This window comes from Pipra filicauda, unplaced genomic scaffold (genome assembly GCF_003945595.2).
Source record: "Pipra filicauda isolate LSUMZ 115617 unplaced genomic scaffold, ASM394559v2 scaffold234_size1211729_pilon, whole genome shotgun sequence".
Lineage (NCBI taxonomy): Eukaryota > Metazoa > Chordata > Aves > Passeriformes > Pipridae > Pipra > Pipra filicauda.
In genome coordinates this window covers 412,261-430,344 of record NW_024104348.1, presented here as the reverse complement: position 1 = coordinate 430,344, position 18,084 = coordinate 412,261, and the positions used below count along the sequence as shown (strand labels likewise).

Genomic DNA, 18,084 nt, shown 5'->3' with positions numbered 1-18,084 from the left:
ATTTGACAAGCTGTTACCATGCAAGAGAACCATGCATTGCTATAAAACTGTTATCACAGAGATATATCAGGAGCAGTTTGTTCAGGAGGGAGCATTTCAAGTTCATAGTGCTGACTTGTCCAAAACAGGTAAATGAGTGGTTGGTACAAGTCTGGAGCAAAGATATACACTGGAAGAGACAAATCATTGCTCTCTGCTCTTGAGTTGTCTGAGTATTAAGCCAGTTCCTAGCACATTGAAGACGGTGAAATTCTGCTACATTTTCCATAAAATTAACCTTCTACCTGGAGAGAATATCCAAAACATGTTTTTCATTATATCACATAAAAGGAAAATTACTCTACAAACATTTTTCCTAAGCACATGACACAAAAGCAACAGAGGGTTACAGTTTGGCAGAATTACATCACACCAACTTGGAGTTTTGGGACCTGAAATAGTACCTAAAAAAAATCACATGAACAAATAGGAGTTATCTATTTTTTAACTCTGAAAGATATCAGTTAGTACCCTTTTCTGTTTTTGAACCAATTGTTCCAGTTCTTGTTCCTTTGACAGCAGCTTGCACTCCAGCTCCTTACTGTAGGACTGAAACCTCTCTGTGTCCTGAAAAATTCAAAGAGGAAATGGATTAACAGAACAGCACAATTGCATCAGCAGAAGGAGAAAAAGAATCCGGCATGAAAAGAATAGGCAAGCTTTCCACAGTGAAAATAATGAGATATGGGTAGAACTCAATTTAGGGATGGTATCACTCATGAATCAAGATTCTGAGCTTCTGTAAACTGGTGTAGCCCAGCAACTCCAGAGAATGCAGCTGCTATGGAATGTACTGATTGCACATGAGTAGGCATCCAGTCTACGAAAGGAGGCAAAGTCTTCTATCTTAGGCATGAGCCTTAGGAGCTTAGCCAGTCTAAATCAATGAAGTCAGAATGTCTCCTCTCATTTCCAGCCACACATACCCTATACATTAGCATTAATGTTCATTGATCGTAGCAGTGAGTTGCTTCTGAGAGCTAAACAAACTGAGAAAAAAACCAGCAACAGTGTGAATAGATTTCTGTACATTTGTTTTCCTGAACTAGACAGTGCTGGCACAGAGAAGTGATGAGAATGCACCAATGGAAACAACCTGGACAAATGTATTATGGAATCTTATGGAGTCATACTGTAAGTCAGATACAAGATACCAGTTTGACATGGGAAATACAGAATACAGTACAGTAGCTCAGGTTGAAGGTAAAAAGAAACAATACCTGCCATGTTTAAAATCCATCACTAACAACAACTTGTCACAGAGGTTCCACTGGTATAAACAAGTGACTGGGGCTTCAAGATCTGCCTTTCACTTTGCAATTACATCAACCTATCCATTATCTAAAAATCCTGCAATCACTAGGAACTCACAGTCGTATATGGAATTACTCCTTCAGACACTACCTAGCTGACACAAATTGTCAGACCTCCTCTGAGTAAAATCAGGTTCCAGCAGTACGCATCTGCTGAGAATCTGTGCTATTCCTCCACAGTAGGCTTCTACTCCCCAAGGTCCTCAGGAAAATGCTTCTAAACAAAAATAAAAATTCCCTCAGGACAGCAGTGGTTCTTATATGCATTTCCCCTTCAGCAGTACATGTAATGGGGTAATCAAATGCATAATAATTGGCTTCTTCTGTGGAAGAATATATATCCAAGCGAGAAAGACAGAGTAACTGCCCCTTTTGTATAACCTTCAGTCAGCAGGGTACTAAGTATTGTAAATAGCTACAATTTGTACTTATTTGCATCTTACCAATTTCTTTAAATGTATTCTTCAAGAGCTGCTCTTCATTCAAGCTATTATAATTTCCCCTTTATATGGCATCAATGCATCTCTCCAGGCTGTAAAGTCTTTGTAAGACTTTGCATTAGAGAAAGAATTTAACAGCCAGATCCCCCCAGATCCCAAATTAGTCATGCCAAGAAACAATACTTCTTGAGTGTCTGGCAACCCTTAGTGTGAATGCTGACTACACTGTAAATAGTTTGAGTGGGAAGCTTTAATGAAAAAGCCTGAAAGAAATGGCTTTACCTCAAATATACAACTAATTAGGAGATCCAACAATCACTGATTACAGAAAAGTCTTTGTTGTTTTAGGGGGTTCAATACCACTTCAGTTGTGGGATATTAAGAGCATATAAACTATTTTTCCACAAAATTGCTGTCAGGCAAAGTTGCAAATACATTTTATCCTTCAGCTGATAAACAAACTTTATATAAAAAGTTCATCTCACCCACCGCTAAAATCTGCTCTCAGCTAGGAATGCAAAAAACTTGAAAATTTGAGTCAGGTCCATTAGTGTGTGAGGCAAGTAAAAAGAATGGTTCCTTAGACAGCTGATAAAAGCTGTCTAATACTTGATATATTTAGGGGAAAAAAAGGAAGTTTTAGATATCATATCTGATTGCAAATGGAGAAAATAACCACTATTTTGGCAACATTTTGTGTGTTGCTGAAACCCTATATTGCTTTCATTTATATGGCTGATGCCAAGACAACAAAAAGGCATAAGCCAGTAGCTCATGACGGATTGTCCCAGGTCACCCAGAGCAGCTGTGAAAAATGCAGCATTTCGGTACTCAAAACTTAACTGGACAAGTCTCTGAGCAACCTGATCTAGCTTGAAAGTTAGGAGTTCCACAGGCTCCTTCCCACCCATGATTCTAAAATTACTCTTTCCTGAAGCATACTGGAAGTTCTTGTTAGTTTCCTTGTTTTACAAGAAAAAGCAGGACAGAAAAATCCAAAGAAAAGACTACAAATGCAGTAGAGGAGATTTAAAGAAGACTTTGCAAGAAAAGGGAATTCATTTTCAGATGTTCTGGAGGTACCATGGCCATGACAAAAGGATCTGACTTATTTGCTATTTTTCAAATAGCTGTGGTGGTTTCAGAAGTTACTATCACTTGAATCATCTCTTGTTGCTCTTCAGTGAGATCCTATCTCCTCCCAGAAAGCTGAAACTATAGAATTCAACAGGTTTGGTGGTGCTCTGAACAACCTCAAAGAGCATTTTTTGTAATTGTGACCAGAAGTTGAAACTGTAGCAACACCAGTGATACAATGTTTGTAATTTAAGTGATTTCCAAAAGAATGCCAGCTGCTACTGTATGCCAACCACTGAGTACAGGACATCAACGTTCCTCTCATCCAACAAGTCACTTAGTTTGAAGCTGCAGAGACTGGATCAGTACAAAAGTAACTGTGAGGGAAAAGATGTTTTTTCTCATTTTGTTGTGAAACACGTTTTGTGGGCTTTGACACCCAGAATGAGTATGAAACCACTGAAAGGGGAGGCAGAATCCATGCCCACAATAACAGAGACACTCACTTTCAACAGAAACTGCTCTTTCTCCTTTTTGATTTGCTGTTCCATTTCCTCATAGAGATGTTGAATTTCTTCAGCATAAGCAGCAATTTTCCTAACAAGAGATAAAAGTATAATGACTGGATCTTAGTAGCATTACTTCAAGTCATGGCTCACATTATGAACTGAGCTCCACATTTCTGCCTTAACACAGGACTCCAACAAATGTTCTAGTGTCAAGGAAATAGGAATTTTTGTGCAGCAAAGTTCACAGATTAATTTTTTTTTTCTCTTGTGGAAGGAAAGCTTCAACAGTTCAAAAGCTCATATAAAGCTACATATCTGATGTTTCCACACAAAGCACCTGTTTGTTATGCAGTTATAATGAGTACTAAATCTTACATATAAGGAACAGACAATACTAAGAATATCAGAGCCTAAGTTCGCCAATTAAAATTATTTTCACTGTAACTTCCATTTCTTTTTACTCTGGAACTGCATTATTCCCCACTCAAGAGCACTGAATGAGGTACTTCTATCATATCTAAGATATGTTAGCTAGAACAGAATTCTTGAAAGACCTTCTTGAAAGTTGCCTTACTGCCTCTCTGACAGCTTTGCTGAAACAAATTTGAAAAGCCCAGATGAGGAATAGAAATAAATACGCTGTGCACAAGTGTATGTGACTGTAGGAAAAAAGAAGTACCAACAAAGTTCACTTTTTTCCCAATAGAATTTTGCAATTAATATCACTGCAGTTTTATACATGAAGAATTACGTTGAACAGAGGCTTTAGCTTGGGCAGAAAAAATTTAACTGTTGACAGGGAACAAGACATCTGCTACTATTCTATTCTACTGTATTATATTTTCATTAATCCAGAAACTGAAAAGCAAAAATCACTTTGTATCAAACTCAGGGGACATCCTAGAAAGATTATTAATAGAGATTCATAGGGTCTTTATATGACATTACTGTATATTCCCCCATATTCTTCCTGCCATAGATGTTACTTGAGCAATCTGTACATAATCTCCATGGGTATTCACATCAGTAAGAGCAAGACAAAATATATACAGTAGAAAGAAAAACCCCAACATTAATTTTGTAATCAGGGTATCTTTTTTTCTTTTTCCTCAATGCTCTACATTTTCTGCTTTCACTTCTTGAAAGCCTGGTTCTCTTCTCAGTTAGAGCAAAGCAAATTGAAAAGACACTTCAAAAAATTTACCTAAGTTAAGAAGAGTGAGCAAAACCAGAAACAAGTCTTTCCTTTCCTCTTTCAAACAACAGAACACTTGACACTGCCAGTTTGCATTTTCAGTCACAGGAAAAAATTTGAGGGGAGACATTTTTTCAGGATTTGCAGCAGCAATAAACAAATGTCAAGCTATACGAATTTGAGGAAAACGGTGGCTGTCACTTAGACTTTTTAAAACTCTGACCAGGTGAGAAAAGCAGCCCAGACAAGGACCTCTTCATCTGACTGCACCACTTCAAATAGAGAGTGCCAGAGAACCCAGAAGCCCTTTTTGCTGCCTGACTCCCCTTATAGTGTAAAGATGGGTTGTGTTCTGATCTTAAATTTTATTTTCTTCAAAATACAAAAATGCTTCATAAGAAATTAGCACTCATCAATGGAATAAAATTAACACAAATTCATAAAGAAATAAAAATTACTTCGAAAGGTATGGCAGAGATGCTAAGATCATATATCTACTGTATTTGTGCAGTATAATGTCACTTTGACCAGAGCTAGATTGACTATGTACTGAAAAATCCTGTAACTTTGCACAGGCAGAACACATTGCACAGCAGTCAGTGTTTCCATGGGAATCATAAAGATTTTCTTTGCTTCTGTGTGACAGGGAGAATAACTTTAGTACCGTATTATTAAGCTGCTGATTTAGTTATTTCTTTCCTCTTATGTGTTTGGAAGCAAAGGATATGGCAGCAGCATCAAGACTACATCCAGGAGGCACTGCTGGAGGTAGGAATCTTTTTAGTTGGTCTGGCACATAAGCACATGCCATTTCTGCAGGCTGAATACTCCCCAAGCATTTTATTCATGACTTACCATTCTTAACTCTGATCAAATTAAACAGAAAGGGATAAAAAATATCCTGTTATAATCAAAAGTGTAACACTATAATAAGTAACATAATTAACTAGCAGCAGAAAAAATAATCCCACACATTAGCTGGTAAATATTCCCCACATATAATCAGGTGAAAAACCCTGTAGCCATAAGGGTATATCATTGTTATGTGAAAAATGCAACAAGTTTTGATTAAAATCTCTATTCCCTGGGATCATCCCATCTAGTTTTACTTAACGCATTATTGTGTAGCTTCAGTAATATTTGATAATGTGATCTTTTTCCAGTAATGCTGTGAAACAAACAGATGGAGACAAAAGCAGATGGAATGTAACGAGTTCACTAAGTTCAGATGAGAGTTCAGGATCAACAGACTCACAAGGGTTTAATTTCTGCTCGTTCATGTAGCTGAAATGTGAATTGTTCTTTCTCCTTAAAAAAACACAGTGATTTGTGCACACTGTGCACTAATGTTCTGAGATGCTGATTCTCCTCTTCCACAAAGATCGATTCTGACACTGTCCCATGCCAAGCCCATGAGAAGACAGTTTTCCTTCCACTTCCCCTTTATGCTTTTGTTTATCTTCTCAGTTGAGAACTGGTTTGAAACACAGCCCATGTTTTTACTAGGTTTTTCTTTCAAATGCAAAGCACAGCAGCAGACAGAGCTAATGGCAGTTGAAGATTTTATCTGTTATAAGAAAAAGCCCTCTCATCTCTTTTAAGCTTACTTCCTATCAGTCTTACTAAATGCCCCTTGGTTCTACTGCCAGGGATTTGAAGAATAACAAGGTCTGTCACATCCCACTCCTGCCTTAGCCTCCTTATTCAAGAGATCCGACCTTCTAAAAATAGCTCTCTCAGAATAGCTGTTCTATTCCTTTAACCACTGAGTTGCCATACTCTGTACTTTTCTTTATCCCACTATATTCTTCTAGCATTGCACAGAACTTCATACAGTACTATGATTCCATGTAGTGGCAAAAACATGCTCTGTCATGTGCTCAGTACCCTCCCTGATAATGCACAACAGTTTACTGGGGTCTTTGGGCTGCCACTGCACCATGAACTGATGATTCCAGGAAGTTTTCTGCAATAATCCCAAGTGGTTTCTCTGGAATTATAACTGCCCATCATGTAAGCATGACTTTTATCTTCCTTACAGTCATCTACTGCTTTTTTGCTCATTTAATAAATCACCATATTATTTAAAAATCACTACTGCTAAATTTAAGAAGCCATCTAATTTTAAATTATCAACTTCAAAATAAATATGAATACCAGAAAATCAAGCAAAACTAACTTATCCTAGCAAAGAAAAATTGTATCCACAGAATCGCATTCTGTTTAGATTTAAAAATCACAATTTTTTTTCTTTCTAGATTAGCCTGCACATCCTCCCACGTGTGGTGTATTCGCATGTTTGTGTATTGAGAATATATGTACAGCCTCACTACTGCCCAGACCTACAAACAGGACAGCATCAGCGTACTGTATGTATTGAACCAGAACAGGAGGAAATCTCTGAGTCTCTTAGATCATGGGCCTCAGGTTCAGGAATGAAAATACGCATGTGGGAAAGCTCCAGAAGAAAAGACAAAAAAGAGATAGAGAAAGAACATCATGGATTGACAGCATAGATTGTCACAGCACAAAGATCCCAGCATAAGCGCATGAAGCTTTTCAGGGTATCCAGGATAGGAAAAAAAGGACCAACTTAAGACAAAAGCACAGCCTACATCCAGGAAAGGAGACAAAAGGCTGAGAGTAGACTGCCTTATTGCCTAATGACTCACAGAGATGAGGCAGAAAGGAAAGATGAAAGATCACATTATTCATATTCACTTTCCAAAGGCTATTATTGTTAACAATCAAGAACAACCCAGGAGACATTATAAGACCTCAATAACCAGCATCCATTATCTTCTGTGACCCCACAGTAAATGCTTGCCGGTCTATCCAGATACATGCATGTTAGTGCTAGTAAGTATGTGGGTATTAAAAAAATAATTTTCCCCCTTTATGTGGTCTTGTCTCGAGCTTTGCTGTTATTTGTACATGGTTTAAAAGAAAATAAGTTATTCATCCCCATTGTTACTAAAGACAACATTACTACTCCGACTCCTTCCAGCTATTGACTACAAACAAAACAACAATCTATTTGCTGAAATTAGAGGCGTTATTGGGATCAACAAAAAGAAGAAATTAGTTAAAACCTGGTTTTACTACAAAAGTATAAAAATCCAATGCATTTTTAAGGTAGAGATTTCACCTCAGCCAGAAAAGATAATGCTAATGCATTCTCTGTGCACCTCTGTGCTGAGCACAGCTATTAAACGGAACAAATTTATTCATTCAGTTCCCAAAAAAACACACACAAAAATCCCAAAAAAAACCACAAAAACAAACCCCTAACCACACATGGTAGTTAATAATCTCTAGTCTAAAAGAGACAGCAAAAGTCTCTGTATGCCGTTTCCAACTGACTAGCTGTCTGAAGGCTAAAACCACACTTGTAGACTTAGATGAAAATGCTACTATCAATATAAACCAATTGTCTTTAATGACCATACAGTTTTAGGTCTTTTTCTTCTTCATAAGCCTTGTCACATTCTCAGAATAGCCAGGAGAGTGTTGAACAAATGAAGTAAATGTTCAACAATATATTTACCTTCATTACTCGATCTGTAAGATTCTGAAATTCAGAAGCGACACTTCACAATATAAATACACTGGAACTTCAACTACAACCATAATTTTGCATTCTGTTTCAATTTCACATAACAACTTTTTTCCCCCGAGTAGCTATATATCAAAGGGAGATCTATTAATTTTTAGTTCTTATATATTTATATATATATGTATTTTATGTATTTGTTTATATACATATAGGTTTACATATAAAACAAATACATATTATTTACTACATTTCATAGGCTTGCTTTATAGATATATATTTGTTAACTTACATTTTCACTAATATCAGTACTTTATGCTGCTTTAACATCTTAAACCTCTTACGTCTCTGGCCAGTTAATCCAGATTTATAGCTTTTCTGCACGCAGGGTTTTCAAAGCACACGGACAATTTACCAGATTTACTGGTAAATCTGACTGTCCTCTGGAATCAAACTGATTAACTAGATTGAAATTGCTTAATATTGTCTTAAAACTTCAATGCAATAATAGACATCTGCAAAAGAATTTCAGTCAACAAAGTCTGTTAACTGGAAGAGAAAAGCTAATTTCATCCAGTTCTGCATTATGAATAATTTTACCAGTACTCTTCATGACTAATAAAATATTACATAATGGGAACTCTTGCCCTCCATTCTCCACCGAAATACCTTGTTTATTTCAGAAGTTCAAACAGTAGGTAAGATAGTTGTAAAACTACACAAACGGTCTAACAAAGAGAAGTACTAACTTTTTTAGAGCGCATTCCAATTCATTCTTCTCATTATCTGCTTCTTGGAGCTGGGAGAAAATTCTGACCAAGAGCTCTTCAAAATTGGAAAGTAAATGAGGTTCATCTTTTCTTAGCTGCAACCAAAGTTGCTTCACATCACTCTCACTGAAAGTAGAGATCATAAAGGATTCATTAAGAGAGAACATTTCTCCGGCTGCAATAAATGTTCACAGCATCATAGTAGATGGAGGCTTAAGGGCACCACTAGTCAGAATACACAACTTATTAAAAACAAGGGCTACTTAAACTGTGCCAGATTTGACAAGGATGAAGTCGATGGGAAATGATGGAAACTGCGTTTATTCAAAAAAATGCATCATAATGTGCGGTCATTAATGGCTGCAGAATATCACAGGATCTGCTTGTTTAGTGGGTGCCCTGCCAGACACTTCATCTGAACAGGAATGGATAAGAAAGGAGAGATACAATGAGATTCAGTGTGCCATCCCATCACTTCTATTAGAAGTAAAGAGGTTTTCATGAATCTACGGTGAAGGGAGCAGTGCAAAAGCTAATCAAAACCCCTTCCTCGTAAGTTACTTAGGCATGTTAAGAAATTGTGTTTGTACTGACTTCTTCCATTTTCAACATATTTTGATTCTACTGTGAGTCTGCTACAAAAATCAAAATAAAACATCTTGAAATTTCAATTTAAAGACTTACCAAGATAATGTTTTGTTTCCAAATATGTTCAGCAGATACTGGAAAAAAGATGCTCTACCGTGAATGACGATGAGTTTCCTAATACTTTGCCTATATTCTCCTGAACAACTTTTTTGTTTGTTTATTCTTGACTCACTCTCTTTCATGTGCATTGTAAGCCTGAACCTAGCCAGCAAAGAGTGCTATATTTAAAGGACAAATTGAGGATAAGGATAGAAAAAGTGGGTGATGAAAATCTCTTCAAAATGAAAGCCTTTCAGGATGACTGACAACCAACTGTTACCCATAACAGGCAATCAGGTGAAGAGAAGGACTGAGGAGCACTTTAATTTCATGGTAAGAATCACTGATGTATTTCTTAAATATTCCTACCATCTGTGCAGATTCTCCCATTTTTGCTCCATGCTTTTTTTTGTTCTAGAACATTCCTTGTGGTTGAACAAAGAATGTCAGGCCTACACACAAAAAGATCCTAGTGCAGGTTTTATGTTCCATGTTTCAGAGTGAGCCATTCTGGCCCTGGAAGAGATAGTGTTATCAGAATAATCACAACATGCAATTATGCATGAAGGGGAGAAAAGGCAGAAAAACAGGAGAAAACTTCCTTTCCTATGGTTAACTGGTGCACTTTAAACACAGGTCTTGCCAAAAAAAAGCAGTCATCATGCATTGTTTGACTGAAAATCAGTGGCATCTGTGGATTATATGCTAATTATGTTCAAAACCCACGACATAAAGTAGTTTAGCTTTCATATGGCAGAAAAACAAGTTTCATATGCTTGTAGTACAATAGTTTTGCTCTTGGAAATTTTGGTACTTTATCTGACAACCAAGAAAATTAATATTTTTAAGAATCACTGTGTTACTGAGCAGTCTCGGTTCTTGTTATTTACCTTGGATTCAATTAAAGTCAAACCCAGAGATTAATTATAAAAAATCATACAATTGATTACTATTGCTGCAAAGACTCACTCATTCAAAACCTTTTTAGCTCCAAGCCGATCCATCAGATTGGAGAACTGGAATTCTTCATCCTCATCATCACCCATGGTATCTTTGCATATAATTGGGCAGGCTGTTTCACCTGATTGCTGCATCATGTCATTTTTCAAAGCAATCTGCTCCAAAAGAAACTGGCCTAAGAATTAGAAATTACACATATTAGCATTTTCAGAACTCAACTATAAGAAGCAATGTAATACTAAATATACTAAAGATCAAATTTTACAGTAAGTACAATTTGTGAGGGAAACACCTACACTTGTTTACAGGCAGAGTATAATGAGGATGAGGTATGGCAAGAGGATCTCGAGTTCTGTGGCTGACTTTGTGCCCACTTTAATGTTTAACCTTCAGTAAATAACTCAATTCAAAATTCACAAACCTAATGAAAAAATTCTTATCTCCATACAAAAAAAAAAGACATAAATTGTAGTAAAAAGCACTTCATAAATTTGTGGCCACATTTTTTGATATGTTTAAATAGATGTTTGGAATCTAAAATAACCATAGCATCGGTTATAAAATTGATAAAATTGATAAAACGTACATCAAATAAAATATAACATTCTTTTTAATGCATGACCAAAGGCACACTTCAAATTCCTATATAAATTTCATACAGAAAGCTATATTTTATTAACAGTAGTTGTACAGTGAGGATGCAGAAGTGAAATTGCCACACAAATAATCAATACACTTGTGCTCGGCTGAGGCAGACCAGATACATTCCATCAAGTTCTAAATGTCACAGTTATTTTATTTCAATATTTGCAAGTCAAAATTTTTAAGGAATCTAGGCAAAGGGGGTATGTAGAGGATTTTTTGTTATATTCTAAACACCAGTACAGAAGTTACCATAGACACAAGGAAACAGAAATACTGGTGTGGTTTTATGGTCTTATTAACTCCATCTTGCATTTTTTCTCCAGCACCAAGCAGAGAATGTTGACAACAGAATAGAATATGTTGCAAAGAAAGGCTACAGTAAATTTCAGATTTATCACCATTTACAAATATGAACAGGATTCTCCCATAACAATTGGTGCAGTACAAGTTTTATCCAGACACTACTCTGCTTTCTCCATGCTCTAGCTTTCTATAGCAGCCTATATCTAGTACAGCTACTGCTTCTGCTAGGAATACCAACATCATCACCCAGCCAAATGTATGACTACCTAGCCTGGAAAATACCTGTGGATGTTGTGTAGAAGGTTAAAATGTACCACACTTTACACTGTCTATCTGTCTTTTGTGAATCCTATACATAGGTGCTGTGTCCATGTCCTTTGTGTGCTTGTGTGTGTGCAAGTGTGGGTGCCTCTGGGATACACATTTAACTTCACTGCCAGTTGAATCTGCAAACAGGAGAGCAGTGGCCACATCCTCCTTGTTCTCTGGACTGGGCTCCAGCAGTTGAGCAGAAGCAATCTTCAGGATCTGGAGCTGCTGGAGATGGGAGCCACTTACAACCTCACTAAATAAACAGTTTTGGTTTTGCAGGGAATACTTATGAAAATAATTTTCATTTAACTGAAGAAATATGTAATTTACTTGTGAAAAGTAAAGCAGTAATACATTCTTTCATTTTTAAATAATGGCAATTTTCAGATTAAACCATAGTCTATTAAGATACTTGATCTAGCTCTACAATGGAAGAGGTGGGACATAAGAGAATTAAGATGTCAAACCACTGGTGATCTGAAAGCAAAAATTAAGGTATTATATAAATACTATAAATAAATAGTATAAATACATAGTATTTAAATTGAGATTTAATGTTTCAATTCATATATAGAAGACATTCCATTTTCTAGAGAAAATGCTAAAATTTAAACACAAAATTGATTTTGCATAAACAATCAAAAACAGTCTCCCTAACACTGTTATCTTATCTGGAATGTCACAGCTGGGGAGAAAACAAACACAGACAACATGACAGTAAGAGTGCTGTTGCAAAACAGGCAATTACAAAGAACTTATTAGCTCCTATTATGCAGTAATAAGTGCCTCATCCTATTTTGTTTTGAAATAAATTAACATTACTTGAATTAATTTGTTGTAGAAAGCATTTCCATAGCTCTAAGGACAGTGGTATTCACACATTTTTAACATTGTCTTACATTAATCTTAGAGATAATCTTAATTATGTTTCAGGTCTTATGACCTGATTGAAATAAAACACAAGATTTCCCCCCTCCTCACCCCCCCACCAAGGTAAACCTTCAAAAAATTGTACATATATCTACTCCACAGCTTAAAACAGGTGCAATTCAGATGATTACATCATTTGTCTCATATTATGTCATGGCTTGCCATTTTACACATGAGAGAAAGACCGTGGAGCCTTTTATTTATTCACACTATCTGACCACTTCTTCATCTGCTACATATATCTGCTGTATCTAGGTAATAGTCTGGCTCCCTGTGTGCATTATTAAGTGTACTGTTAAGACAAAATGCTTCTTTACTGATGTGAAGAGTACAGAATACAAATGAAGCTCAATACAGGAGACATGCTTTCCAAAACTCACTGAGTCCTGTGATGAACTCCTTTGGAGTAAGTGAGCCATTGCCATCAGCATCCAATGTAACAAAAACTTTTTCAAGCTCTTCCAGGCTAAGAGGTAACTCAGGATGCAGTCTCTGAAATGATAAAACATACAGCAACTTCATCCATTACTCCAGAATAAGAGGAAGACTAGGATAGGTCCTTTGTTTCCCAGAGTGAAAATCCAAACACATTACAGAGTTAAACAAGATCAACTGAGGGACATTTGCTTCAATAACTTCTTTATTTACCTTTATGAGTCCATTATGACAAAGAAGTGAGAACATGCTCCCTGTGACACAAATTCCAATCACACAGGGAAGAGGAAGAACTTAAGGTAGAGACTCAGCATCCTGGTGGCTACTGGACAGTCTTGGCAGCAGAAATGTATGCCTAGTTCCTTCCACATCATGAGGTCAAGCAACAGACTCACCAGATGACTACATTATATATACTGTCCTAACTAAAGCTGCTTCGAAATATGTAATTTTGAAAATAACTGCATAAACAAACAAATAAATAAAACAAAGCTAAGAAAGCTGCATGGTCCAAAGACCAAGGACCTTCTGATCCTGTAACGAGTTAAATGTGGTTTATGACTGTCTACTTCTGAAATGCAGCATGCTGACACAAAAGAAGACATAACTTTATGAAACCATCTCTACAAAACTACATTTTTTTTCCCTGATAATCTTGAGACAGGCATAAAAGAAAAAAGAAAAAATTTGTAAAACTGATCCTAATGGGTTTACTCCAATTCTTCTGACAGTGTAGACAGATTCCCAGAAATAGGAGGAACTGGAATGACAAACAACTACAACAGCAAGGATTTCCAGTGGGAGACAGCAATAGGAAGATTAAAACACCAGCTTGAAAAGCAGTATAAAAACACACCAGTGAAGTCCTCTACTTTATTAGTTAACCTTTTAATTCCCCCCCTCAAACTGCTGTTGTATATAAAACATACTAAAATTGCAAGCTAGTCGGCTGATAAAGTTCATCAGATTAAAACTGTTAAAACTGTTCCACTGTGGGGAAGGGAGTTAGGGCCAAAGAAAGTTTCTCCTTCAATCCAGGTACAATAGAAATGACTATTCAATATACTAAGCCATATAGGCAAGGTAAGAATTGGCTGAGTGCATTAACCAGGATCTCCCTGGCTGCAATGAAGGCTGCAATGGACTGTATGAGCTGAAGGCAGAGCAGTAAAAGGAATTCCAAGACGGTCTTGAGAAATGAAATCAACAGTTTCTAAAGGACAGAACTATCTAGAACAGCCAAAAAGGGATTTCTGAGCAGGATTAATTGTGAATTGCTGCCTGCTTCCAAAAAAACAAAGAAAATTTACTCCATCAGCAATATATCTGGTCACCAGTTTCTTACTTAAACAAGGCCGCCTTCCCAAAGCTTTGCATTTTAATCTCTTAGATCTAAAGGGAAACTTTTAAAAATGAGCTTCTGTTGTAAAAGTCTTACAGCCTACACTGCACTGATGAGGGAGGAGGTGCTTCAGACAAATTACTCTTTTTACACTTAAAAAAACAGAAACTGTACCCCTACTGCCAGGTCTTTGGGACCTGCTGGAGAAGCACTTCTTGAAAGCTGGTTGTCCTTGTCTGACCATGCCATCCACACACACCCACTTGCTATTCCAGTACAATGGCTTGTGGGTCTTGCTGCAAACCTGACTGACAAATACATGCTTCTCCAAATATAGCTGGACTGCCCTAATGCAGTATTCAAATTCTGATGTGAATTACACTAATTTTACAATAGAAACCACCACAATTACTTCTATTTTCTTGGGAAAGTATATGAAAGTAGATTTTGAGGAATGTTCCATTAAATTTCCTGGGGATAATTTACAGACTTTGATGAATTAGGCCACACATTGTTACTAAGATTAAGTCAATGTTTTCCCAACCTCTTGTTTTTATTCTAAATAAAATAATTAAATTTTTTTGTTGTTAGGAAAAGAAAATGTTATTGGTCTCATAATTGTGGTTTTGTTTATCTGCTCATTTCAGGTTTACTGTAAAATCCTTTAAATATGAGGCTCTCGAAAATGTTAAAAGAAAAAGAAATAAAACATTCAGAGATACCATTGGAGCTTCAAAAGAAACTATCTGCATTGCCACCAAATGTGCTCTGTGCTTTCATGACATCTATGCTTAATTCTCTGAAAATACCAAGCTTTTACTCTGCTAAATAAAAAGACGGAGGTCAAATAGCTAAGGGCAAGATCTGAACTCAGTTCTGCTATACACACTCTACAACATTAATTCTCTTTATTCATTACAACCTCAAGACCCAAAGGACGAAGCTGTGGTTTCAAGTCTCAGGTAGAATATGCTTTCTTGCAATTTCAGAAAACCTCTTATTTGTTTGAAAGTTGAGTACATTTGCTATTTTGAAATGGAATGAAAAAATTTAAAAAAAATCAGTATTAACATAGTCTCACAATAAACAGCATGATATAATCAGGGAGAAGTAAATCTTTAGTATAATTACCATATTACAGGTACATTAGAAAACTTCGCAAAATTTGTTCCATTGAAATTAACTGGATATCAGATACTCAGCACTCTCTGTTGAAAATCATGCTTGTATCACATGACTAAAGACTGAAACGCCTAATGTTACCATCCTATATTTGAAGCAAAGCTTCATTAATGGTAAGCAGCACGGAACTACCTAACAGCACAATGTAAATATGATCAACAATTAGTACTTTTAAAGAAAAAATTGATTTACTTTATTGATTTATGTCTTTGCTATAGGGAGAAAACATTATGAAAAGCACAGGAAATAAAAGCAAGTATAAAGAAACACCATCTCAAGTATCCTGAGCACCTTCATTTTTGCATTTAAATGAACTTACATACACTTACATATATACTGAAGTTGTCAGATACAGTAAACAAGCACTTGTGATGAAATAGAAGAAATGTACTTTATTTGTTCTTCGCAATCCTTTTTCTATTACATCTTTAGAACCTGAAGTATAAATTTATCAGCACTCTAAGCATAAAATCCAGAATCAAACAGAAATAAACAATTTTACGTTCCTTGAGAAAACAGGCATTATAACTTTTTATACACGTATATGGTCTTCCATTAGGTAAAAATATATGCCATTCAGCTTTTGGAAAGACAACAAAATTATAATTTATTAAATTCTCTGTAGGTCTATTTTTACCAAAAATTACCACTGGCAATATATTTGTTTGTGTTCAGTTACTTCACTGAGATAATGTAGATTGGTAAAGCCTACGGTACAGCAAGAATCTGCACCCCCCTCTTTTTTTGACCTTGGATAATTAATAAAGGTCATCCGGAAACTCAGCAACACAAAACTGCACAGAAACCACAGAAACCTCTTGAGAGCTAGTAAACTGAGCAGTTTACTTAGATTTTTGGGGTTTTTTGCTTTTGGTTGGTTTTTTTTTTTTTTTTTCTTTTACTTAGGTTTCTGCTCTTTCTAGGTAGTTAAAATTGTTTCCTATATACAGACACATCTTTGTTTCTGAGGACATGGAAGGTTTGTAAATTTTACATTACGTGCTTTGATAGTTGTTTGCAATTAATTCATTTTGCTCCCACTCCCCAATTCTATTTCATCCGTAAGTAGTGAAGTAGAAATGGATTAACACAATTAAATTATGATTTGCATGTCATGCATGAGTTTATACTTGTTTTCTGCCACATACTGGTTCAAATCATCTTATCAGTTCTGCAATATGCACCCAATCACATTTTCAAAAGATTTTGTTATATATAGTTCCTTTTTTTGTCAACATTTTCAGCAAATCTGATTTTGGGCTCTCAAACAAATTAAACACAAATAGGTAAGGTTACTGCAAATACTGAATAATGCTAAAAATACTGTTCCTCTATACTTCCTACATTTATATGTGATCCAGCTGAGAGTTCACCATTGTTGGGCAATGAAACCAAAGTGAAAGACTTTATTTACACAATTTTACTGAAAAAACAGAAGGATAAAATTGATGGACTGAATACATTCACGACATTGTGGCAAATTGCAAAGTAATGAATTTACTGGTGTTTCAATTTTTTCGATGAGAATGGAATTAAATTCCCGGGGAATTTTTTTAAACTTCATTTACTTTGATTTTCCACTTTTTTGTTGCTTTAACTGGAAAAAAAATTCAGGCATTATGTAAGACTTCAAATATATTATTTTAAATTCCATGTATCTGTTTAAAGTTATGAGGAGGGTGTTAACACTTTTAACCCTAAATTAATCCCTCTCAACTCGTTAAGGGCATTAAGAGCTTCTCTCATTCTGCATTTCACATAACCAATTTTGTTTTACCTGCATGTCTTGACGAGTGACGAAGCCTTTGCCTTCCAGATCACAAATCTGAAAGAACTCTTGTGCTTTTCCCAACACAGTTAGTTCTGGGTCTTGTTCTCCAGTCCTGCCCCTCTCTGCATCTTCTGGTGGCACAGGACTGGCACAGTCTCGTTGTATTCTGTCCATTGTCACAATCTCAGCTCAGGAATATTTTGGGATGCTGCTATCCCATTTACTCATATATTCTGATCTGAAACCTGTGCATGGAAGGTAAGGAAAAAAGCAAATCAGACCCTCTTAATGATGTTTTCCACAATCTCTTAGCAACCACCTATTTAATTAGGCACTAAAGCTTAAAAAGAAAAAAAGCTTTTTGAAAATGTCTACCCTTGATGGGCTGCACTAAAGACAATGCAAATGGGATGATGAATGAGGAGGGGGCAGTCTGAGGGAAGACAAAACTAGCTCCGAAATGGAATCTCAAAGCAAAATCAGACAGTTTGGCAAGAAATATGGACAATCAATCAATATGAACAAGAAAACACAAGAAATATGGGTAAATGCAAAAATAATTTAAAGCCACTACAAGTATTAAACTGGTATCCTTTTGACTCTCATCATCTTAACATCATA

The 18,084-nt window shown here is 36.1% G+C and overlaps 1 protein-coding gene across 1 annotated transcript in view; it reads right to left on the bottom strand.

The window, feature by feature from the left end:
• The window catches only part of CRACR2A (calcium release activated channel regulator 2A), a 43,809-nt gene extending 26,116 nt beyond the window's left edge, over positions 1-17,693 (bottom strand). The window contains exons 1-6 of the mRNA XM_027722094.2: positions 17,470-17,693; positions 13,114-13,225; positions 10,553-10,718; positions 8,876-9,022; positions 3,376-3,466; positions 511-606 (exon numbers count right to left, since the gene is read on the bottom strand). Coding sequence (XP_027577895.1) covers positions 511-606; positions 3,376-3,466; positions 8,876-9,022; positions 10,553-10,718; positions 13,114-13,225; positions 17,470-17,637 — 780 coding nt within the window. The 5' untranslated portion in view covers positions 17,638-17,693. The remainder of the gene's footprint in view (positions 1-510; positions 607-3,375; positions 3,467-8,875; positions 9,023-10,552; positions 10,719-13,113; positions 13,226-17,469) is intronic.
• Between the last annotated feature and the right edge of the window lie 391 nt (positions 17,694-18,084).